Here is a 25223-nt window from a genome sequence, read left to right as displayed (position 1 = left end):
ACAAACTGGGGAATATGGTCTTTATTGACTGTCATTGTAGCATTGCAAATGAAGGGTCTTCATAGAGATATATTCATCTGCTTATCCAACATAGCAAAAACAAAATACCCCAATAGATATCTCCATTTGACAGTCATAATTTCATTGATACGTTATACCTCAACATTTATATTATGAAACACAAAGTACCTACTAATAAACTAAGCCCTTGTGGTCCTCTGAAGATTGCAAATATACATTTGCAGATATGTTTTCAATATTAAGGCTAATTGTGGACATAAAGTATAGAACCAATATCATATTCTACTTATTTGTAAATGCCTGACAGGCACGTTACATATCCAGATATAATTCTGTGACACAAGTAGCAATTCAGGGGGGAAAGTGCTGCAAATATGCTATGCTATGCTAAATCTCCAATAATAAAACGTGTAGAATCCTTTCTATCAACTACTAATGTCATCTTCATAACTCGATTGCCTACATTATAACAACATTTCAGAAGCAAGAAAAAAAATCATAGATTATTTGCAAGACATTAACCTAAAGGCACTTCAATCTGTTGTTTACAGTTATTTGAGAACTACCCACTCATGCACACATTCTCTTGGTTAAGAGTAGAAGTGCAAGGCTAGATGACAAAACACGAGAGGCCTAATTTTGAAAGCATGAAAAAGTGTCAACCATGTCTGAAATACTCCATATACTTTTGTTTTAGTACTTTTGTTTTAATGTCCACGCTGGAGTAATATTTCTGCAGGTCTAAGATGCACAAATAACAGTGCAGATTCAAGATGCAGAATTTAGAACTCTTGCATTTCTAACTCGTTTTGAAATAGAGTTTGAGGAGATTTGACAACAGTGCAGTTATTTTACGCTGTCAAAATGAGACCCAAGGTGTAGATATACTCCTTCTAGAACAGACCCTTCTCTTTCTTCAAATTCTGCTGCTTCCAGTTGGGCATGGAGTAGAACTCTACCCTGGACACACCCAGGATCAGAGCAAAGTCATCATTGGAAAGATGCTCCTGGAAAAGATAAAGGTATGGTATAGTTATAGTACATGTTAAAATAGATGAGTGAGAACAATAAGCATGCATTTAGCTGACAGCTACTCTGAAATACAGACTTGAAGAGAGAACAATCATGTAGTTCACGGGTGTAGCTTACCTCTTTCTTGGTGGGGTCAACCCCTTCGGGCAGGTCCTCTGTCTGGCAGTTCAACAGCTTGTCTGCAGGGAAGGTGGCCTGAACGGTAGGTTGCAACAGTGGTATTCCAGTGTTCTTGGAGTTATTCTGAGTGGAATTGGATGTGGTTCTCTCCTGTAGCCACAAACAGACAGAGACCATTCCTTTAACCGTTGCAGAAAATCATATCTGACTGGTTTCTGTGACAATGCCATCATTTTTCCTAAATGGCTAGGCTAGGTTAAAACACCAGGTCAACTGGTGGCTAGACCTTCGGCGACTTTGTTGGTGGACATTGTTTTCCGTGAGTCAGATTAACACTAACACTTAAATACATTTCCCGTTGCATACTGTAGATGCACTGCATTTGTAAATAATGCTTACACGAGAACGGTTTCGTAAATCAGATTATGTTAGTGCACTTGAGAGAGAGTAGACTCACCACAGTGATCTGGATGATGTCAGTGGCATCCCCAAGCTCAGCCTTCAATTCTTGGTAGGTCTTCCCTCCCTGTGGACATAATAATCAGCTTGTTTAAATCAATATTTTGTGCCCCGAGTAAACACATTTTGGTAACACTTGAAACCAACAGGTGTAATGCATTATGATGCAGTTCTAACGCATTGTTAGACTTGTTATAAGCACATAACCCTGCTACAATGTGTATTATTATCTCATAATTACTCATATTCTTGCTACATACACTCCACATGTGTGGGTCCCAGGCGTGGAACCAGCCAGTGAAGGTGGGAGGCTCAAAGCCCTGTTTGATCATCACGATGGGGGTGTCTACATCCCGACCCCCTGGGTGGGACTTCAGGTATTCTTGTGCCGTGGGGACCACATTGTCCTTCTCTATTTGATTGGCTCCCTTGCCCATCCACAGGAACACCTGAGTAAGAAGAGGTCAAGGGTTTGTAAGGAAGGATGTCCTCTCAGGACCGCTTGTGTTTTTCAAGAACCAAACCTCCAGACCGTAGATTGATAGTGGCCACCAAAGAACAGTACAGTAGTAGCCTGGAAAAACAGACTGTAACAATGGGGAAACATGGTAAATCAGTTTGGATTCCAGGCACAACCGATTGGCAAGTTGTACAGCAAATTGAGAAATCATGTGACTAAACTGAATAAAAATAGTAAAACTATACTATGAAACAAATATAAATGATGTAAAGAGTGATAGTAAAAATGCTTTGGAGCACCTTAAATGAAATTTTGGGCAGAAAGGCAAACTCAGCTCCATCATTCATTGAATCAGATGGCTCATTCATCACAAAACCCACTGATATTGCCAACTACTTTAAAATGTTTTTTTTTCATTGGCAAGATTAGCAAACTTAGGCATGACATGCCAGCAACAAGTGCTGATTCTACACATTCAAGTATAACTGAACAAATTATGAAAGACAAGCATTGTAATTTTGAATTCTAAGTGAGTGTGGAAGAGGTGATATATATATTTTTTGTCTATCAACAATGACAAGCCACTGGGATCTGACAACTTGGATAGAAAATTACTGAGGATGATAGCGGACAATATTGTCACTCCTTATGGAACATCGAGTACTGTGAAGTGACACACACACGTACAGACACACGGCATAGGCACACAAACGCTAGCACACTCACTCTACACACACGTTCATTGCAATATTGTTGTATGGTGGTATTATACATTTTGTATTGTAGATATGTAGTGGTGTAATGTTATATGATGTACTGTTTTATCTTTTATTTAATTGGTGATGTAAGTGTCTTAATGAAAGAGTGGAAGAGTACCTTGGAAGAGTATCTTGGAAGAGTACCTTGGCAGCAGCTAATGGAGATCCCTAATAAATACAAATAAAGGCTAAAAAGACAGGCCCTCACCATGTCCCATATGTCCAGCAACATGATGTCATCTTCGTCTAGGTCGTCCTGGTTGAAGTTGGTGATCTCCGTGGCCAGGAAGCGGCCCGTCTGATTGGAGCACTCGAAGAGACGTGGGGTGATGTTGCTGTGCTCATCCTGAAGCCTTGGCAGAGACCACAGACGGACCAGGAAGAAGGCATCAAAAAAGGGATGTTATTTTCAGTTGTAAACAATGTTTTTCTGAGTTCATTAATAAAAGAAGTTAAAACCCGCTAACTGAATTCAGATGAACAGAGCCCTTAGGTAACTATAAAACCAAGGGATCATTTGTAGTACCTCTTGCTGTTGGCATACTGGGACTTGCCTCCCAGATTGACCCAGAAGTGAGCCGGCTCCTGGCCCTCTGCAATGACCTGTTTTTCCCTCCTGGAGATTATGTCTGCCAGGGATTTGCCCATCTCTCGCTCATCGCCACTGCAGCCCTGCAAGGGATGAGAGTCATACCTGTTGCATAACTAGGTAAAGTACTGCCCTTGAACTCAGAGACATCAGGCACCCATTATTTTAGAGGGGGCACGAAGTATGTGCAATTTTCCTTTATTACATTTAGTAATTTCTTGCTTATCTAATAAAAAAAACATTCCTTGTACTTTTTGGCTGGTCCAATCATTGTGCCCCTCCACCCAAATACCGCTGACAGATCTTTTTATAGATAATTATGGTAACATTTGGGTTTAAAAATAAAGTTTCGTAATTAGCATCAGAATTTTTCAAAAACTGGGCAAATCTGAGGGGGCACGTGCCATTGGGCATGACGCCACTGTTTGTACTCTCATCATCAATGCTTAGCTGGAGACCTGTTACTCTGCTTAACCTGGATTACAAGGTTATGGCGTTTTTGCTGCTTACCTTTCCGTACCACAGATAGCAGCAAGTGTCAGTGCTGAGCACAAAGACGTCGTTGGAGTTGAGGGACGAAGAGCGTGCTGGCACTTCAATGGCGCGGGTGTTGAACTCGTTGGTGCCATGGACGTGGAAGAGACGAACTGCCGGCTGGACATGTTTAGAGTTGACTCTGGAGCTCCCCTCCTGCAAACCATGATTACAATCGAATGATTACATACAATCATTAAGACGATAGATTTGAAACATTCCAAGAATTTCCTTGAAAACTCACTGACAAAGGAACACACGGAGGGCTTACCTCATAGACCACCATCTTGCCCTTGAATATGGCCATGAGGTGGAGTGGTTCTTTCCCCATGGGCACTCGGACCTGAACTGGCTCCCCGTTGTACTGCCTGTCGATGTTCACGGCTTGGAAAGCAGAGGCAGCTAGCTCTCCCGTGGTCGCATGACGACCCTATATTGCACACATCAAACACATCCTAGTTATCTATCTGCATAGGTTGCAGAAAGCAAGCCAGAGACTAAGTCATGAAATTAAGCTCTTCTCATATCAAAATGTTCTGGTATTAACAAAGCTTGATTGCCAAGCAGAAAATGAGCTATGTCATACAGGGAATGGTGGCTAGCAGGTTGTTCTGACCTGCCACATGTATAGCATGTAGTGACTCCTGTGGCTGACTTCATATTTGTAGAGGATGAGATAGCAGTCGCCTCCATAGAAGTGGCCCAACCACTTCCTGTCCACAGGCACCAGCTCACTGTCCTCTAACCTCCACACCTGGTTGGAGGAAAATAGGACATGTTGGTGTCCATTGGATGTATAGTTTAAAGCGGAGGATTAGGAATGATTATTGTGTCAAAGCTAGTTATAACAGGATGTGATAGAAGAATTCTTGTTACCAACCAACCTCTGCTTCGCCTGTTCCGTCGTCCACCATTTTCTGCTGGGCAGCCAGGTCAGGTCTTGCATGCATGGAAGTTGCATCAAACTTGATCTGCTCAACCTTGGCTGCATTGTCAAGAAAACACATTCACAGATACGAGAGACACCGTTTTTTTTTTAACCAGTGAATACTGAGTGCTTAGTTTCATTAGTCAAGTTGAGAAATACAGTTGAAGTCAGAAGTTTACATACACTTAGGTTGGAGTCATTAAAACTCGTTTTTCAACCACTACACAAATTTCATGTTAACAAACTATAGTTTTGGCAAGTCGGTTAGGACATCTACTTTGTGCATAACACAAGTCATTTTTCCAACAATTGTTTACAGACAGATTATTTCACTTATAATTCACTGTATCACAATTCCAGTGGGTCAGAAGTTTACATACACTAAGTTGACTGTGCCTTTAAACAGCTTGGAAAATTCCAGAAAATTCTGTCATGGCTTTAGAAGATTCTGATAGGCTAATTGACATCATTTGAGTTTTACTGTGCATTTAGTGTATATCCAGTGTGACTTGCTCACCAATTTTCCCTGTGCTGCTTGTGGTTCCCATCCCCACAGTCTGACCCTTCACGGTCCACTTCTGGAACAGCTGCTTGAATACGGCAGACTCAGCACCATCATTCACCGTCTCAATGTAGGTGGAGCTATGGTAGCCCTTCGCCTTCTTGTATGCCTAGAATTCCAAGATTTGAGATTTTGAAGATCACTATTTTGTTGATGAAAATGTATCAACCCCTAAAATCATTGCATTCATTATAATCCACATAATAATTCACATTTCTTGTTGCTGCAGGATTATTTTCCAAACTGGCTCAAATTAAAATCGCACATCTTTAGGGATCACATGGAATGTAATTCCTGTGCTTTGTTTATTTTTTCTTTTGCTAGGGATGTACCAAAGTATTCATACATTAGAATGATATAGATATATGGGTGTCAGAGAGAGTGGGTAACTCATTGAGTGGACCTTTGATCCAGGACCAGAATAAGTGTCTCAGGTGTTCAGCTGGTTTTCAGGTTTAACTTGTTTGGATATTTGTTATATGGGATGTACAAACCGAGGGTGTCTGATATTTTCGAACCCGCTATAACAGTCAGTATGAATTCCCCTAAAAAGCCTATAGGGGACAGCAAAGGGGTATCAAAACCATTGTGAAAGTAAAATGTGTCGAGGTGCGGCTCACTTCTGCTTTATCCAAAGACTCAGACCGTTCTGTCTTGGAAGCCTTCTTTCCTTTCCAGATAAAGATCCGTGTACCACCTTGATCCAACAGAAAGCAGTCCTGTGAAATTAGTAGATTTAGATTAGATGTCTCATGTATGAAATTACATTTATTTATACCTCTAATGACCAGTAAATAGGTTTACTGTTTGCCTGAGTGTCAGTACTGCATTATTCACTTCTGTACATAGGGACAATTATTATGTGGCATACCGAGAATGTCGGTAACAATCCCAACAGATTAATTTTCACTGCGCTAAAAATGAGAACCAATTACTATGAGAACCAGTTACTGTAATCCTCAATTTTCATGTGAGCCTCATTTCTCATGGTTTTAAATCACATCAGTGTTGGCTTTTAACTGAAATACTTAGACGCAGACAGACAGTGGATTTATTTTCTGTGTACCCCTTGTAATCTAGATTTATTAGTATTAGAAGTTTGGCTAATTTTGACTGTTCAGACCACATGCCAGCCCTCAAGGGGAAGCATGTTTGTCTCTGTTCGGTGTCACAGGGCAGAAATAGCCTCTCTTTCAGTTCTCATTAAAACATCACAGAACTAGTGTCAAACTTACACATACTTATCTCTCTCGGCTTACACATCTCGCAGAAGGATCTTTATCATATCCTTATCATCTTCTCATTCTTGTATGAAACCTGATCATTTTATTATGCTTAAGCTCAGTCAATATAATTTAATAGCACACGCCCAAATACTGTACTTTGAATTCTGGATAAAAGTTTGCTTGAGTAGACAAGTGGCGACAAAGTGCACTTTAAACCCCTTCTCCTTTAACATGCCCCCTCCCCTTTCCCTGATTGACAAGGAGACTGACGTCGTGATTCAACAGGTCCTGAGTCAGAGGCTTCACTGCCACTTCCTGCACCACAAGGTTCCCCTGGGCATCTGAGATACTGCACAGAACAAACAAAATGTTACACATCATTTTTTAACAATAATTCTGTAAGAAAAATGGCTAGTTCTCACTAGCTAGTTCACATCTGCTACAGTACATGTCAATGACAGGTCATAAGAGCTTATCATGTCTATGACAGGTCATAAGGAGGTTATAGATATCCCTGAGGTCATGTCAGTGGTCAGCACTCACTGGAAGAGCTTCACGCTGGACTTCAGCTTCTGGTCGACTATGTCGTCAGGTGCGATGCAGTCCCTGATGTCCCGTCTTGTCTCTCCTAGGTGCTGTTTCATCAGCTTCATGGCCTCCTCTGAAGACTTCTCGTCGTCCCCTTCCACCACGCTCACCTGTGCCCGTCCCCCTCTCTCCCTGTCACGGATGTCTTTGGCTAGATTCATTCCCTGCAGAGGAAAGCAAACGTGACAATATCCACCAATCATACCACCACCAGGGTACTAGGGCGCTCTGTAATGCTAGTTTTTAGCTGATGCTTTTATCCAAAGCACCCTGAGTGCAAGGGCAGTACTTTACAATAAAACCCACTACGCTCTACCTTATTGAGCCATTGGAACCACACTCCTTTCTTAGTTGTATGTTTCCATGCTGGAAGGGTTAGGTTTAGAGGCAGAGGTCTTCCTACATAGGGGCCTTGTTTGAATACTTAAAAAATGCACCTGTCCTCACTTCTCTTCCATATGGTTATCACTGACCTGACATGCCTGGAGGTGTGAAAGCAATGTGGTTGAACCCCTGCTTTCACATATCTCTCATTCATGATGCACCAAAGTAAAAACAAAGTACCACCGCTCCACAGTTTCACTTCATTAAAACTTTGGGTGGTAAAATGGGGTGGCAGGTAGCCTAGTGGTTAGAGCGTTGGGCCAGTAACCGAAAGGTTGTCGTTCTGCACCTGAACAAGGCAGTTAACCCTACTGTTTCTAGGCCGTCATTGTAAATAAGAATTTGTTCTTAACTGACTTGCCTGGTTAAATAAAAAAAATCTCCAAGCACAGACAGGAACTAAACTCTGACGAGATCTGTCCACTTTGCTCGCAGTGTTTAGACAACGAAAATGTCACCTGTAAAGTTCTGTTATCTCTATGGCTGCGGTCTAAAATGTCTCCTTACCTTGAGTTTTTCCATGCGGTTGCTCTTGGGTCCGTTCCACTGGATGATGAGGTTGCCCAGGTCCAGCAGGAACACATCCCCCTTGTTGAAGCTGCTCCAGCTCATGTCCACCTGTTCTCAAGGATGGATTGATGATGATGGTAAGGGGGATTGATGGGGATGGAAAGGGTGGTGGATAGGGATGGAAAGGGGGATTGATGATGATGGAAAGGGGAATTGATGATGATTGATAGGGATGGAAAGGGGATTGATGATGATGGAAAGGGGGATTGATGATGATGGAAAGGGGAATTGATGATGATTGATAGGGATGGAAAGGGGATTGATGATGATGGAAAGGGGATTGATGATGATGGAAAGTGGGATTGATAGGGATGGAAAGGGGATTGATGATGATGGAAAGGGGGATTGATAGGGATGGAAAGGGGATTGATGATGATGGAAAGGGGGATTGATAGGGATGGAAAGGGGGATTGATGATGATGGAAAGGGGTATTGATGATGATGGAAAGGGGGGTGGATGGGGATGGAAAAGACACAGATGAATTCCATAATAATGTTGATTAAAAAATCTAATAAAAAATGAATATAAATACTGTAAGTAGGGAAATTGTTGGCTCACTGGGAATTGGATATCCAACTAGTCAGTGACAACTGTGTGGAATTTGGAGTTTGTGACAGTGACTATGTGAGATTAGTACAGTATTACAGACACTATGTCCTGGGATTTCCAAAGATATTTTATGTAGAACGCCTTATCTTCTAACGACTCTTGTGTCGCACGTAAGCGTCGTAGAATATTCGTGGGAGTCTCAGCTTTTAATAGATAGATTTGAATAGTTTGTATCTCCAATCATTTGGACTCCACAGATGTTTCTGTAAAAAGACCCGGCACCGTGCCCCTTTGGAATACTCCCTTGTTTCACAAACACCACTCTAGCACAGCCCCCGTTAATCACACAGAATGGTTGGTATCTGTGGATGCAGATGAACTAGACTAATCCAATGGTACAACCCAGAAGTCTGTAGCTAAATTTTTTTTTAAAGGGGGTTAGAAGTCTAAAACGCACCAGCATTATGGGGTAATCGTTGGGTTAACAATATCCTCTTTATTCTACTCAGCTTTCACAATTAGTATGTCTGAGTTGAACGTTAAAGGAAGACTCAGCGATATGACATAGATGCAGAAAGTAAACAGCATAGTGGGTCAATTTCCGCAAACAACTAAGAGGCTCAACTTCTCTGCTGTTTTTGTCCCGTGGCTACCACGTTGTACATAGCTGTGCACAACGTGAAGCGAACCGTGTGCATGCACAGATACTGTGTGTGACCGTGTCAGCGCAAAGTGTTGCATCTTGCTCATCTCAATATCTCCGGTGCTGCTTGTCGAAATGTCATTTGGCTGAGTCAACTTTTAACCTTGGACTTTTTGTAATGGATAAGGCACATCAGGTGTAATTTCTTGATAGGCTTTCTTGTGATTATGTCAGTGAGGAGCTACACGGTAGCCAGTGGCTCAACAAATGTGACTAATAATTGATGCACTTGAACTTAAGTTCAATCCGCTGTACAATAAGTGTTTTGCGTTTGTTCTGAGGCAGAAAAGGAAGTGACATGCACAGGCTGAGCTGTTTCTAGTCAAGTGAAATTGAAGAAGAAAATATAGTAACTGAAGTAGACATCCTAGTCAGGGGCAGAGCAGAGGCTGTGAAGGCAGGAACAGAGGCTGTGAAGGCTGTATATTCCACAAGGGTCACGTTGGCTTGAGCTTTCTCACCTCTCCAGCCACCACATGCTTTTTTCCCTTGACATGGAGCAGGCGACGGATGTTGTAGGTGTTGGTCTCCACCTGCTTCATCCCAGACGCCACGCCGCCCTTCTTGTAGCTGCAGAAAAACATGCGCAAGAAATGTTGTCAGATGACAGCCACGAATGATGGTCTGAAACCATTTCTGTTGTTATTTGGCAATTACCAGGATTGTATTTGTTAGCGCAAATTTCAGCAAAAGGTTTTGAAACAAAAAGGTGTTTTTCTTATTGGACATCTTCAGGTAGATCCCTTCCTGTTTCAGCCTGTTTGTCTCTACTCATTTCCTAGTGAATACACCTCTGATGCTCTGAAAACCATTACATGTTAGGTACGTCACCACAAGGGGAAATGGCCTTTTGCTGTAGAGAGTGGGAGGTGATATAATTTCACTATGATTTACAGTACAAAACCGATGGTGGATACAGAAATACCAGTAGCTACCTTTTTTCTCAAGATTCTGGTTCCTCCTATTGTCACCTCCTGTACATCAACAAGGTGTTTCTCTTGCCACTGTCTTTCATGGCACCATAATCATTCCAAATATCTTGGTTTGAGGCTTTTTGGTATTGTGTGCATTGACAGTGCCACTAAACTGTGTGTGGGTAGATGGTTTTTATGGGTGTTAAACATTTTTTTATGGGTGTTTGGGTGTGTTACTTTGAGGTTAAGCCAAAATGGTGGCTTATTTGAGTGATGAGTTGGAGGAACTCAAGTTGTTTGTCTCTAGTGTAAATAGTGACGTTGCATTGGATAAATGTGAGCTGCTGCTAATTTGTCTGTGTTCAATGGGAATCATTGTATCAGAGTTGTTCCTTTTCTTTCCATACAGTAGGCAGGTGTAGGGTGTGGACTACGTAGCTCACATGATGCCCTGTTTGAAGTATCCGCGGAAGGTGTCGCTCTCATAGCCCTGCGCCTCGCGGTGCTGCACAGCCACACCCCCCAGGTGCTCGTCCATCAGGGTGGTGTAGATGGCCGCCGCCCCCTGCTCGTCGTTGGAGGTGTCCTTTCCGAGCCAAAAGTGGACGTCGTAGGTGAACGAGCTGTTCATCTTCTTGGTCTACGAGATCAGACAGAAACATGATGTTACTGGGATGTCACTGTATGTATTTTTTGGGGTGCATCATGACGTTACATTGATTACTTACGTATAGAACGATATAGCTGTCTCCTTCATAGAACTGTCCATATGCTTTAGAAGGGAAGGGCACCATCTCCATGGCCTGACCAATTGGAAAATTGGAACCAGTTCAATTTCCCCGCATTTAATTTCATTGTGTGAAAAAGTTTGATAATGAACCTAAATTGTTATTTACATGTTCTGCATATTCATTATGTAGTGATGACAAAGGAAATATGTGCTGTTCTCTCACCTCTATCCTCCATATCTGCAGCCCTGGCGTGGTTTTATTGAGGACTTTTGCAACTTGGGTTTTGACCTCGATCTGTGGCATGGTGCCAGATTCAGCTTGGAGAAGATACCTAGAGGGAGGGGGGGGGGGGGGGGGGGGGGGGGGAAGGTGTGAGTGAGGTAGTGGTCGTTCACTATTTATTAACGAAGCTAACCTATTCATATTCTGTTGTTGACATGTTCAATAGTATTCCAGACAATTATTCAAAGGGCTTGAAATACCGAAAAACATAATCAAAACAGACACAAACTCTATAAACTGTACTGTTGCCTAGTGTTATCTTGCTCTGCTACCTCACATGACTGGCTAAGGGGAGGAGTTGATCCATAAGTCAATGAGTTGATCATTGGCAGAGTCAATGATGTGACAGGGGTGAAAGTAGATTCAATGTATTCCTTGTACTGGATATCCTTTGTGTGCACACACTTGTGTGTGGGCCTAATCAGAGCCCCACCTGTTTTGAGCCCCACATTTTGTTGCAAAATAAATAAATAAATGTCTTTTTGGGGGGGGGCTTGCCTGTTTTTCACGTTATTTTGGCATTAATACATATCTCATATTAGTTTGCAAACAATGTATAAAAAAAGTATATATATATATATATAATTCAGTTAATAAAGCTGCATACACATGGTCTCTTTTTTGTTTTTTGAGTAAGGCAGCTTCAAAATGCAGGTGTTTCAGCCTAGCTCAGTGCTTTCTGTGGTGATGGGGCGAGCCAGCAGAAAATAGGAGCATTGCGCCTTGATTGGCTCAGTTTTCTGTCACTCATGGGGACAGTACGTCATCGCCAAGTTTAAGTCCTTAGTAAGGATAGACATCCAAAATTTCAGCCCTTTGGGTTGATCACGTCAACATCTTACCATAGAGTTATATTACAAGTGCCCTTCCAATAAGGCTCAAGGTCATTGGCCACAGATAAAATGACGTCAAATCACGTTATATGTACAGTAGCTTTGATTGGACTGATCACGTCAACATCTTACTTTCAAAGTCTTAGCTAGCAGTCATCATCATGAATCAAGTCGACAATCTACAGGCAAATCCTTTTTAGTCCTTGTCATATGAAGATAAATAATGAAGAGAAATTATGGATAAAATGTATCGGTGCTCATCGGTCATTGAACATAAACATTACACAACAAGTTGGAAATCGCAAATTCAACAATGAGTCATTTGGAGGGAATCAGTGGCTAACTGCAAGCATTGCAAAGCAACCACTAATGTTAGCCTGCTATTCAATGGTGTGGCTGTGTGTTTTTTTTCTCAGAGTTCCCACGATAAATCCAGAGTATGCCAGACTAATGACAAAGTTTGATGACAAAATTTGCCCACAAAGGACCGCCGCGACACCTTCACAAGGTGAGTCCAAAAATGTCTTGTATGCTGCTGCAAAAATTATGTAATATGCAAGGGAGATATGTATACTGTAGCTAAGAAAGTTATACTAAGTGTATGTTATGTAATACGCTGTTAGTAGCCCATGTGCCTCAACCTAATAATTTGGTATACTTTCACCAACGCGGTATTGTCAACACATTGTTCGTGGCCGTGTGCTTGTTTGCCAACTTTTTTTTGTACAGCTTTGACAGTGCTACTGATAGTAGTGGTGGTGCTTGGCTTGCATGTGCAAATTCAGCACACACAACATTCTATAATAGAATTGTGTTATTTGACGTGTCAAATTAAAAGCTTATTTAACTTGTCAAATAGTGTTATCTTTCTTGACCAGTAAAGACCCAAACGGAGTTCAATGTGCCTCACCCAAATAATTTGGTCTATTTTCACCTCTTAATTTCACCTAATGTTCTAACTTGGTGGTGCACATGTACTGTAGCCTATAACCTGTTTTAGAGAAATGTAATCATTGAATGTTGTAAGAGCTTTCATTGTCTGTTTATATGCCCCCTTTATTTATCCTACGGGTCTGACTTGTTGTACAGGGAGTACACTGTAAGAACTGCCCATGTTCTGAATTCTGTCGCTGTACATTTCAAAAGTGCTGAACAAATAGTTATATTGACTACGTTCGTCGTTGCTCACTCATTAATGTCTTAATCGGAATTACGGATTGCCTCTTATCCGCTTGTCGTCCCCATATCCCCTTATGGACAGCTTTATGTAGGCCCTAACAGCTTGTGGGCATCGTTTGTCACTGTTATAGTGCAATTAATTTATTGTTTAGTGTTGTGTATCATAGAATTCCATATATAATCCCTATTGATTCAATAGGATCTCTGTGGGCCAAGCTGTAAAGATTTCTCATTTAACTATTAAAATGTATTACCTTTTACTGCGGCATAAACACAACCAGTCTTGATATTGTCATCTGATTGTCAAACAATCACTTCAAAGAGCTCCTTTACTAGGCCAACCGCACATGTTCATCCACTCGCAACATATTTCCAGACTCCAAACAGTGGTGAATGGAAAAAGACATCTGTTACACAAAACACCAAAAAGTGTAACAGCATTTGGCAATTGTCATTAAGCCAGAATTTATACAGTACGTCTACTGCTGTCTGCTGCTGTCGGCCACTCGTCTCTCCCTGCCTTGGCAAAGTGTGAGTGTTCTCGTCGAACCACATCGCATTTTGGAGCATAGGCTATACTACCCGTTTTCAAGTCCATTCGCTCATTTTTCATGCGGTAATGATACATAATAATGTAATAGCCTACAGTTTTCTTGGCATTTTGCTTGAATTATTTTGTTTTAATCATGTTTTACCGGTATGCCGTACCCCCACTATTTATTTTGCCGGCACGCCGTACCGGACCGTACTGCCTTACTTTCACTCCTGGATGTGACCTCAGTAGAGTATTTCCTATCTCAGGTCACAGAATGGTAACGGGAGTATACTGCTCAAGAGTGTCTAAGTCTGTGCTCATTGTACTACATAAAATGAACAACATATTTTGAAGCCACCTTTGCAGGAGGAGCGTAAACAGCTGCCACAAAGCAGGAAGTGAAAGTCTCAGTACCTCCCAATTGTTACCACAGTCTTGAACACAGCAGTCTCCAATTTTCTGAGTGTCAAAACATATGGTGCCTTACTACAGTGTCTACAGTTATACTGCTATATTGGTATATATTGACAGATAGCTGAATGTCAACTTTTGCATCATGGTCTCATGCCTTACTTGTAATGAGGACCTGCCAGAATTATAAATATATATGTGTCTATTGTGTGCTTCATTTCGTGGTCCATTCCATTGTACAGCGTGCTGTAAATACAGGGATTGACACATTTATGGTTTGTCATTTAGTTGGTACATTTGGCTGCTGAGGCGAAGCCAAGTTTTAACGATAATGCTAATATAATTTCTCGATCAATCTAAGGGAGAGGTAGAGAAGGCATTAAACCTTTAGGACTGATTTCTAGGACACAGAGTAGGCTACTCTTATTCAAATGTCCACTGTGGAAAGGCTTTAATTGAATATCAAGTAGCGATAGGAATATCAAGTAGCGATAGGAACAAAACATCCACTTAACAGAACTATTTGTCCCGATTAATAGAATCTTCATTTAGAGAATGAGAGGGCCAGCTGGAACAGCATACTGTGTGGCTGGCTGACTGGCTGGCAGGCTGGCTAGTTGGATGGCTGTTGATAGACCATGGAAGCCAAGTTCAGTTTATGAGCAGTGGACCATAAAGTAATATTGTGCTGTGTTTGCGCTCTGTCTGTTTCTTGTAACCACAGACTCGTCTCCATATGTCTTCTAAACCAAACAGCAGCCATCGCTGAAACAGACTAGCAGGCCTATTACATTGTGTCCTTTGTAGTCTGAGTGTTTGTCAATCAAATGACCCACCCCAACACCCTGGGTAGATTCAATAATAAATATAAGACTCATAACTACAAAGACCCATGATAGGCTATTCACAGCTTCATCAACTCATTACTGTATAGTTGCTCCATGCTGGTTTCAAATCAAATCAAACGTTATTTGTCACATGCGCCGAATACAAGTCTAGACCTTACAGTGAATTGCTTACTTATAAGCCCTTAACCAACAGTGCAGTTCAAGAAGAGTTAAGAAACATTTTACCAAATAAACTAAAGTCAAAAATGATAAAAAGTAACACGATAAAATAACAATAACGAGGCTATATACAGGGGGTAACGGTACCGAGTCAATGTGCGGGGGTACAGGTTAATCGAGGTAATTTGTACATGTAGGTTTGTGTGTGTATATTGTTTAAATGTGTATCACTGCTTAACCTTAACCTTCACTGCTTATCTTTCCTTTCTGTTCCATGCAGTGTATGCATGTCCTCAAAAACACTCTTTCTGATTTGCACATCCCAGCCAAATTCATGATATTGAAAACTATTTGATTTTCGTTGCTATAAGTTGTCGAATGGAATAAAACCAAGTGAGTTATTGTTCACAAAATGTTCATTTCAAATTGACGATAAGTAAGACTGTTGCGCTCATAATGAGCCTTTCTACTTTCTACTTTCTGCTTATCATAAAACAATAACTTTGAGTCAACTTATCAGCACCATTTTTCCTCCCATAACTGCTGTTCAGAGGTCTGTTGAGTAATACAATAATGATTCATCACAACGACACTTATCTTGCTTGTGTCATGATTGGATAATAGGGCGATTCCATGCCAGCGGGAGCGGAAAATATTTTTAGTATCTCAGATTGTACTGGCAATTCTCACATAGGAACATCAATGGGAGGAAGGATGTTTAACATGGTGTTTAAATATGTATCACATGCAATTTCTTAGAAAATCATGATGAAATTGGCCTTTTTTAGACCTACACATGCCTCCTGTAAAACCCTATGATCTGTGAACCGTACATGATACAGAAAACATATTGGTGTAATTATCCTCCTTATATTGTTCTCTCAAATATGGAGTATGTCTAGATTCTGTAAAACAAATTTCACATTCATTTATTCAAACTTAAAAATATGAATAATAATATACTACTCTTTTTGATTTTGCTTATTTTTAGACATATTGTTACTAACAATATACACATTTTCAGACTGGGCTCAATATGTCATTCAAATAAATGTTTCTTCTATAATCGATATGAATACATTTGCAGGCAAAAAATGTCACGACTTTAGCTGATAGCTATATATCTGATACATGTTGAGCCAATTTTCCCTAGCTAACCTCCAAAGGTTCCACAATGACCAAGACATAATTTCTCCTTAAATGTCCACATCAATACAGAGCTCATTCCACATAAACACCCATTTGCTCATTCCGCATAAACTCCCATTTGCTACATCACTTATTTGCGAAAACACACAGAAACTGTTTGTTAGCTTGGTACGTTGTACAAATGACTCACCGGATGTGGAGGGATCAGGAGTGGAGTGGAGAGGAGAGGGTGAGATGTGTCACTACCTGCACATCTCACCAACCCGTTTACAGCACCTGAACTTTGTCTTCTCTCTCTCTCTCTAACATCTCTCTCTCTAACGCACACACACGCACGCACACACACACACACACACACACACACACACACACACACACACACACTTTTGATTGTCGATTACTTTAGTGACCATATATGGCAAGCAGAGGTAATATGCATACAGGTGTGTGTGCCTTCTCTTATCTAGTTACGAGCGACCTTGTTCCTAGATCCCACAATGTGTACCATGTAAAAAGACCCATGAGCACTAACATGTGAAGTTTATAAGAGCATATCAACTTTGGTGTAAAATGAAGGCTAAGAGTCTATAATTTTGAGTAATTAAGGTATATACATTTTTCAACCATTTTCCATCCTGAAAATTAGGAATAAGCAAATGCTTAGATTTCTGGTCAAATATGGAAAAGTGGTCTTACAATACATCTAGCATAAAAAGTCTTAAATGGTATTAGAAATACACTACATGACCAAAAGTATGTGGACACCTGCTCGTCGAGCATCTCATTCCAAAATCATGGGCATTAATATGGAGTTGGTCCGCCCCTTTGCTGCTATAACAGCCTCCACTATTCTGGGATGGCTCTCCACTAGATGTTGGAACATTGCTGTGGAGACTTGCTTCCATTCAGCCACAAGAGCATTAGTGAGGTTGGGCGCTGATGTTGGGCAATTAGGCCTGGCTTGCAGTCAGCGTTACAATTCATCCCAAAGGGGTTTGATGGGGTTGAGGTCAGGGCTCTGCGCAGGCCAGTCAAGTTCTTCCACACCGATCTTGACAAACCATTTCTGTATGGACCTCGCTTTGTGCATGGTGGCATTGTCATGCTGAAACAGGAAAGAGCCTTCCCCAAACTGTTGCCACAAAGTTGGAAGCGCAGAATCGTTTAGAATGTCATTGTATGCTGTAGCGTTAAGATTTCCCTTCACTGGAACTACAAGCCCAGACCATTATTCCTCCTCCACCAAACTTTACAGTTGGCATGATGCATTGGAGCAGGTAGCATTCTCCTGGCATCCGCCAAACCCAGATTAATCCTTCAGACTGCCAGATGGTGAAGCGTGATTCATCACTCCAGAGAACGCGTTTCCACTGCTCCAGAGTCCAATGGTGGCGAGCTTCACACCACTCCAGCTGACGCTTGGCATTGCGCATGGGGATTTTAGGCTTGTTTGCGGCTGCTCGGCCATGGAAAAACATTTCATGAAGCTCCTGCTGAACCATTCTTGTGCTGACGTTGCTTCCAGGGGCAGTTTGGAACTCGGTAGTGAGTGTTTCAGCACTCAGAGGTCCCATTCTGTGAGCTTGTGTGGCCTACCACTTCGCAGCTGAGCTGTTGTCGTTCCTAGACATTTCCACTTCACAATAACAGCACTTACAGTTGACCGGGGCAGCTCTAGCAGGGCATAAATTTAACAAACTGACTTGTTGGAAAGGTGGCATCTTATGACGGTGGAATGTTGAAAGTCAATGACTTCTTCAGTAAGGCCATTCTACTGCCAATGTTCGTCTATGGAGATTGCATGGCTTTGTGCTCGATTTTATACACCTGTTACCAACGGGTGTGGCTGAAATAGCCGAAACCACTGATTTCGATGGGTGTCCGCATACTTTTGTATACATAGTGTACATCAAAACACAATAATGTTGTAGTAAAACCCTTGCCAACTAATATCAACATTTATATTTAGTTTTGCAGAAATGATTTGCCTTCTGTAAGTATAAGAAATATTGCCTTGCGTCAAGCCAATGTTTAGAGATGGGGGTGCCGAGACATTTTTTTTTATCCCCGTGCTACTGACGACTATTTTTGTCCGCTCATACAGGTGTAATAAAGGCCCATATACATCATTTTTTGTTGTTGTTGATATTTGTAAAATTGTGTTTTGTCATTTTTTAATTCTGATTTATCAGGGGGAGCTGTAGCTACCTCAGCACCACTACTTCCCACCGCTATGAATTCTCACATAGGAACATCATTGGGAGGAAACATCACACATTTTGTTTTGAATATCATGACGAAATTGGCAATTGTAGGCCTTTTTTTAGACCTATACATGACTCCTGTCAACCCGTACAGACAACAACTTAATGTCATTATACTCCTTATAGTGTTCTCTCAAATATGGAGTGTGTCTAGATTCTGTAATGCAAATTTCACATTCATTAAATTAAGGAGTATAATGACATTTAAAATATTAATATCTCAAAACTACCCTTTTTGATTTGGCTAATTTTAGACATATTGTTGTAACAATATACTGTTCAAACAAATCCCATTTCCATTCAAATAAATGTTTCTCCTATAACCAATAGCAATACATTTGCAGGCAGACATTTTTACTACTTTAGCTGATATCTACATCTGATAGATCCATTTTCCCTGGCTAACCTCCCATGGTTCCACAGCGACCAAGACATAATGTGTCCTTAATTGTCCACATCAATAGAGCTCATGCCGCATAAATGCCCATTTTCTACATGACGTCTTTGCGAAAACACACAGAAACCGACTGTTAGCTTGTTACTTTGTACAAAGGACTCACCTGATGTGGAGGGAACAGGAGTGGAGAGGAGAGGGTGAGATGTGTCAGGATCTAGCAGGCAGCAGCAGACTACCTGTACATGTCACCACGCGATTTACAGCACCTGAACTTTGTGCTCTCTCTCCCTCCCTCTCTCCCTCCATCCATTTATGGGAAGAGAGAGGTGATATGCATACAGGTGTGTGCCTTCTCTTATCTAGTGACGAGCGACCTTGTTCCTAGACCCCACAGTGTTTATGGGCATTTCCATGTAAAAAGCTTATAGGAGCATATCAAATAGGAACACAAAAACCTTACCAAAAAAACACATATCTTTAAGATATTTTAAATTTCTCTCCCTCATTTTACTGATAACAATTTGGTTTATAATTTATTAATGGATTAAAACATTTAATGAGTAGAAGTCAGTACAATACAGAACAGTACAGAACAGAACACTAAAGTAAAGTTTAGTACAGTACAGTCAGGTAAGAACACTGACCCCTCTCATCGAAGCCACGAAGTTCAAGGCTGACCGTGGTACTGCAGGTGTTCTTTGCAGAAAACAGGATTCCCCGTTATAGTGAATTGGAAAATGTCAATCTTTGTGTAAAAAATACATGTATATTTAGAAGACAATCACGGAACCAATAATTGCTTCTATTACAGCAGATGTATGTCCTTGAACGGATTATTTTAAAATCGCACACAGAAGAAGGATAGTTTAGCTGCTATAGGCAGCCTGCAGTACTCTGGTCGGCCTTCAACTTGAGATATTCAATGAGAAGGGGCAGCACTGAGCTAGCCGGCAAGGTCACTTCTTGAAGTAGCTCTAAATGTTGCATGTTATGTATCCATGAAACACCACCTTAACTGACATCCTTGGCATCAAATGCTCTATTGAGTCTTCACATAGGAATGAAGGATGTCACGTGATCGATGGCTTCGTCCATTCATAAACAGTCATTGAGTACCTTAGAGCACACTAGAGTACAGTATAATTGACTGTATTGTACTGTACTCCACTCTACTGTGCTGTACTGGGATGTCCAAACTTGTGAAACATAGTCTATGATTGGTAGAGATTTGGTCTGGTCTGGACCAACCAAATGTTGTGTTGTTTGGGGGCAGAGCTCATTAGAATAATAGCCAGTGTGTAGAATCATACCCAAACATGCAAAGGAGGATATTAAAGTTTTCTACCTTTGTGTACCTACTCAGGATACATAACCATGAAGAGAATTATGCATTTCTGTATAGTACAATTCGGGGACCCATGATGTCAGTCTGTACCGGATGTTAAACCACTTTTCTTACTGTACTTCAATTAGAAAAATTGTCATATCATAGCTGCCACCCCATTCTTAATTCAAAGTAGACATAACAGAGTTTAAAAAAAATGTTGTCACAAAAACTGAAGGAGATTTTACCTACATTCTGTTACCAAGATTTACTCCTGCACAGTTCTTCGAGTAAATGTGTTTTTGTAAAATTTTCAGTGGATATTGTTAAAAGTAGTCCTTGGGAAATAGAGTTGGTTTGTTTAACTTTGCAATCAATGTTTTTTGTTTGGCGTACTTTTAAAGTGAAAAACTGGAGTCTCATTGTCATTCTGTTTCTGTGGAATTGTCCTTAGTCAATAGATGTGTTATTGTGTTTGGCCTCCTCATGTTCACTTGTGGTACTTCCTTTCCCTCCTGCCCTTGTTGTGTGTTTGGAGAATATACATTTAGCCTAACACTTCATTTTATGGTACAGACAATTACCAGGTATTTACAGTGCACTCGGAAAGTATTAAGACCCCTTGAGTTTTTTTCACATTTTGTTACGTTACAGCCTTATTCTAAAATTGATTAAATTGTTTTTCCCCATTATCAATCTACACACAATACCCCATAATGACAAAGCAAAAACAGGGTTGTAGAAATGTTAGCAAATTTATTCATAATAAAAAACTAAAATATCACATTTACATAAGTATTCAGATCCTTTACTTAGTACTTTGTTGAAGCACCTTTGGCAGCAATTAAAGCCTCGAGTCTTCTTGGGTATGACGCTACATCCTTGGCACACGTGTATTTGGGGAGTTTCTCCCATTATTCTCTGCAGATCCTCTCCAGCTCTGTCAGGTTGGATGGGGAGAGTCCCTGCACAGCTATTTTCAGGTCTCTCCAGAGATGTTCGATCGGGTTCAAGTCCGGGTCTGGCTGGGCCACTCAAGGACATTCAGAGACTTGTCCCGAAGCCACTCCTGCGTTGTCTTGGCTGTGTGCTTAGGGTCGTTGTCCTGTTGGAAGTTGAACCATCACCCCAGTCTGAGGCCCTGAGCACTCTGGAACAGGTTTTCATAAAGGATCCCTCTGTACTTTGCTCCGTTCTTCTTTCCCTTGATCCAGACTAGTCTCCCTGCCTCTGAAAAACATCCTCACGGCATGATGCTGCCACCACCATGCTTCACCGTAGGGATGGTGCCAGGTTTCCTCCAGATGTGACTCTTTGCATTCAGGCCAAAGAGTTCAATCTCGGTTTCATCAGACCAGAAAATCGTGAATCTAGCCTTTCCAAATCATGTCCAATCAATTTAATTTACCACGGGGGGAACTCCAATCAAGCTGTAGAAACATCTCAAGGGTGATCAATGGAAACAGGATGCACCTGAGCTCAATTTCAAATCTCATAGCAAAGGGTCTGAATAATTATGTAAATAAGGTATTTCTGTTTAAAAAAATTGAAAAACCTGTTTTGCTTTGTCATTATGGGGTATTGTGTGTAGATTGATGAGGATTTTTATTTATTTAATGCATTTTAGAACAAGGCTGTAATTCAACAAAATGTGGAAAAGTCAAGGGGTCTGAATACTTTCCGAATGCACTGTATATGGAAATGATTGTTAACTGCACGGTAAGGTCTTGTGTTGAATTCTTTGAAGAAAGTACTTGATGTGCATATTTTTAGAACACAATTGCATGGTGAATACCACGTAGAGCTAGATGTATTGTGTTTGAGTGGGCTTTGGTCATCAATTACTTTCAAACTGAACCTGATGCATCAGTGAAGTTTCTATTCTGTAACAATGAAGTTGCATGGTGGTTTAGTTTTTTTGTCAGTAGGGGTTGTTTCTATGTAGTAGGGGTCTGTCTGTGGATTTAGGCAGTAAAGGGAAACAAAATACAGATGATCCTGTATGTGCTATTTTTCCTCTTTTGGTAACTTGTATTATTACATTTACATTTACATTTAAGTCATTTAGCAGACGCTCTTATCCAGAGCGACTTACAAAATGGTGCATTCACCTTATGATATCCAGTGGAACAACCACTTTACAATAGTGCATCTAAATCTTTTAAGGGGGGGGGGGGGGGGGGGGGGTTAGAAGGATTACTTTATCCTATCCTAGGTATTCCTTAAAGAGGTGGGGTTTCAGGTGTCTCCGGAAGGTGGTGATTGACTCCGCTGTCCTGGCGTCGTGAGGGAGCTTGTTCCACCATTGGGGTGCCAGAGCAGCGAACAGTTTTGACTGGGCTGAGCGGGAACTGTGCTTCCTCAGAGGTAGGGGGGCCAGCAGGCCAGTGGTGGATGAACGCAGTGCCCTTGTTTGGGTGTAGGGCCTGATCAGAGCCTGAAGGTATGGAGGTGCCGTTCCCTTCACAGCTCCGTAGGCAATCACCATGGTCTTGTAGCGGATGCGAGCTTCAACTGGAAGCCAGTGGAGAGAGCGGAGGAGCGGGGTGACGTGAGAGAACTTGGGAAGGTTGAACACCAGACGGGCTGCGGCGTTCTGGATGAGTTGTAGGGGTTTAATGGCACAGGCAGGGAGCCCAGCCATCAGCGAGTTGCAGTAATCCAGACGGGAGATGACAAGTGCCTGGATTAGGACCTGCGCCGCTTCCTGTGTGAGGCAGGGTCGTACTCTGCGAATGTTGTAGAGCATGAACCTACAGGATCGGGTCACCGCCTTGATGTTAGTGGAGAACGACAGGGTGTTGTCCAGGATCACGCCAAGGTTCTTAGCACTCTGGGAGGAGGACACAAGGGAGTTGTCAACCGTGATGGCGAGATCATGGAACGGGCAGTCCTTCCCCGGGAGGAAGAGCAGCTCCGTCTTGCCTTGTCTTTCTTATTATGGTTGTCTATAGGTTGTAGTATGTGTTCTCTTTCCTCTGTTGGTTTTATATTGGTTTTCTGTAGGTTGTAGTTGTACTTGTGCCACATTGTACTGGTTTAACCTCAGCCAGAGCTCTCTGGATAATAGTCTGGTGATTAAAAGCGCCCTGATTTTCAGATTAAGGGAATTCTACCAACACTCAAGCCAAAATCTTGGAATGCACAAATGATTAACTCTCGCAGTTCCTCACAGCTTTGAAATGACCTGTAATTGCACGCGCGCACACACACACACACACACAAAGTTTGAACTACAGCTGAACCAGATATCGAATGCAGGCCATTACTGAAGCCTTCTCTTTATCATGGAGGCCCCTTCCCCGAGCCACCCACTCTCTTCTCTAATGTCCTGCCTCCTCGTTCACTGGCCTCTTTGTCTATCCAACTGTCCAGAGGATCGGACCACTATGGCCTCACTTGGTGATATTTGGACCACCATGTCAAATGACGAATGGGTGGGCTCTTCAGAGTGCTTCACCAAGCTAAACGGACCATTCAAATTTGGCGAACGCTAAGTGGGAGATGTGTTGGTACAGTAGGGAAATGTTTGTTCCACTAATGGGTCAGACTTTTGTTCCCTTGAAGTCATGCAGCAACTCAACATAGGAGCCCCTGAGAAACCTTGCTGGTTAGAGAGGAGAGACGGCATGGGAAAATTCAGAGCAAGGCAGGTTACCAAAAGACCTCTATGGACAAACAGTAGACACAACGCATAAACAATGCAAGCAGGGCCATACGTACGATGCGCATCCCCTCAGCTTTATAATGACCTGGAATTGCGTACACGTCACACACACCCACGCAGTAGGCTCATACAGATACACAACATAGAAACAATGCAAGCAGGGCCACATAAAACAGTGCACACATGCACACAGGCTTCCAGAAACAGACACACTTATACAGTCATGCAAACGCACACACAACACACGTACACCTGCTCACTCCTGACAACTCTGAAACCATTGTCAGCCCTAAGGAAGTGTTTTACACCAGCTCTCGCTCAGCTGGCTCACTAAACAACCCTCTCATGAAATCAAAGCCTGTTCACACCTGCGCCATGCACCACAACCACCTACAAACACAAGAAAACAAACAACGAACATTCACCCTTCAAAAAAAAAACCTACCTCAGTCAGGTGAAGGACGTGCGTCTCCTTGACAGAGTCAGTGCATCAGGGTCTCTCACACTCTCTCTCACTCTTCCACCTGCTGCTTCTGCCGGTGAACTTCAGCCCCTTCTGCACAGCTCCTCCAACTCATTAACCAGCCCCTTGGTGTTGCGGTGGTGGTGGTGCCTGGAAGTGCTTGGAAGGAGATAAAGAGAGCCTGCACCTCAGAGCTGCTTCCCTCATTGACTGGCTGCCACTGGTTGCTGCATGGGCTGGCGGACTCTCAACTCCCCTTCCCAAGGCTTATGTAAGCCTGAGGTGTTGGGCGAATGGTTAGTTCAGCTCCATGGCTCTCCCTTTGTGAAAGTGCTCTGGACTGTTGCAGGCCCTCAAAGGAGGGGCTAAGACCCAACCTCAACACTCGTGAGTAGGAGATCCAGCTCCCCCACCTTTCTCCCTAGTTCCCTTTCCCATTCCCCCCCCCCCCCCGTCGTCGTCTCTTGCACAAGGCGCCAATGAGCTGGCAAGGTTGCACAGGATTGTAAGTGCTTGGGAAGGTGCATTTTGCTGCTGTAAAAGAATCGCACAATAGCAGATGAGATAGATTTCTTTATAATAT

General features: G+C 42.0%; 1 protein-coding gene across 4 annotated transcripts; it reads right to left on the bottom strand.

Moving 5' to 3' along the window:
* Positions 1 to 6: 6 nt before the first annotated feature.
* vil1 (villin 1) lies at positions 7 to 24914 on the bottom strand. 4 transcript variants are annotated; one of them, XM_014164281.3, is made up of 20 exons: positions 24623 to 24914; positions 11352 to 11460; positions 11127 to 11201; positions 10842 to 11038; positions 9946 to 10054; positions 8169 to 8279; positions 7233 to 7441; positions 6960 to 7038; positions 6084 to 6182; positions 5419 to 5572; positions 4858 to 4958; positions 4590 to 4727; positions 4245 to 4403; positions 3950 to 4129; positions 3377 to 3522; positions 3059 to 3203; positions 1893 to 2081; positions 1631 to 1699; positions 1171 to 1323; positions 7 to 1028 (listed from the first exon to the last, which is right to left on the bottom strand). In XM_014164281.3, exons 2-20 carry the CDS (start codon positions 11430 to 11432, stop codon positions 915 to 917), a joined length of 2508 nt encoding a protein of 835 aa, XP_014019756.3. In that variant the 5' UTR covers positions 11433 to 11460; positions 24623 to 24914; the 3' UTR covers positions 7 to 914. The 4 variants fall into 4 exon arrangements, with proteins under 4 accessions (XP_014019756.3, XP_014019755.3, XP_014019757.3 ...); XM_014164280.3 differs by lacking the exon at positions 24623 to 24914 and adding an exon at positions 19350 to 19545; XM_014164282.3 differs by lacking the exon at positions 24623 to 24914 and adding an exon at positions 16716 to 16842.
* Positions 24915 to 25223: the final 309 nt, after the last annotated feature.

Source organism: Salmo salar, chromosome 21 (assembly GCF_965601325.2).
Source record: "Salmo salar chromosome 21, fSalSal1, whole genome shotgun sequence".
Lineage (NCBI taxonomy): Eukaryota > Metazoa > Chordata > Actinopteri > Salmoniformes > Salmonidae > Salmo > Salmo salar.
Note: the sequence above shows the minus strand (reverse complement) of the source record. Positions and strands in the feature narration are given on the sequence as shown.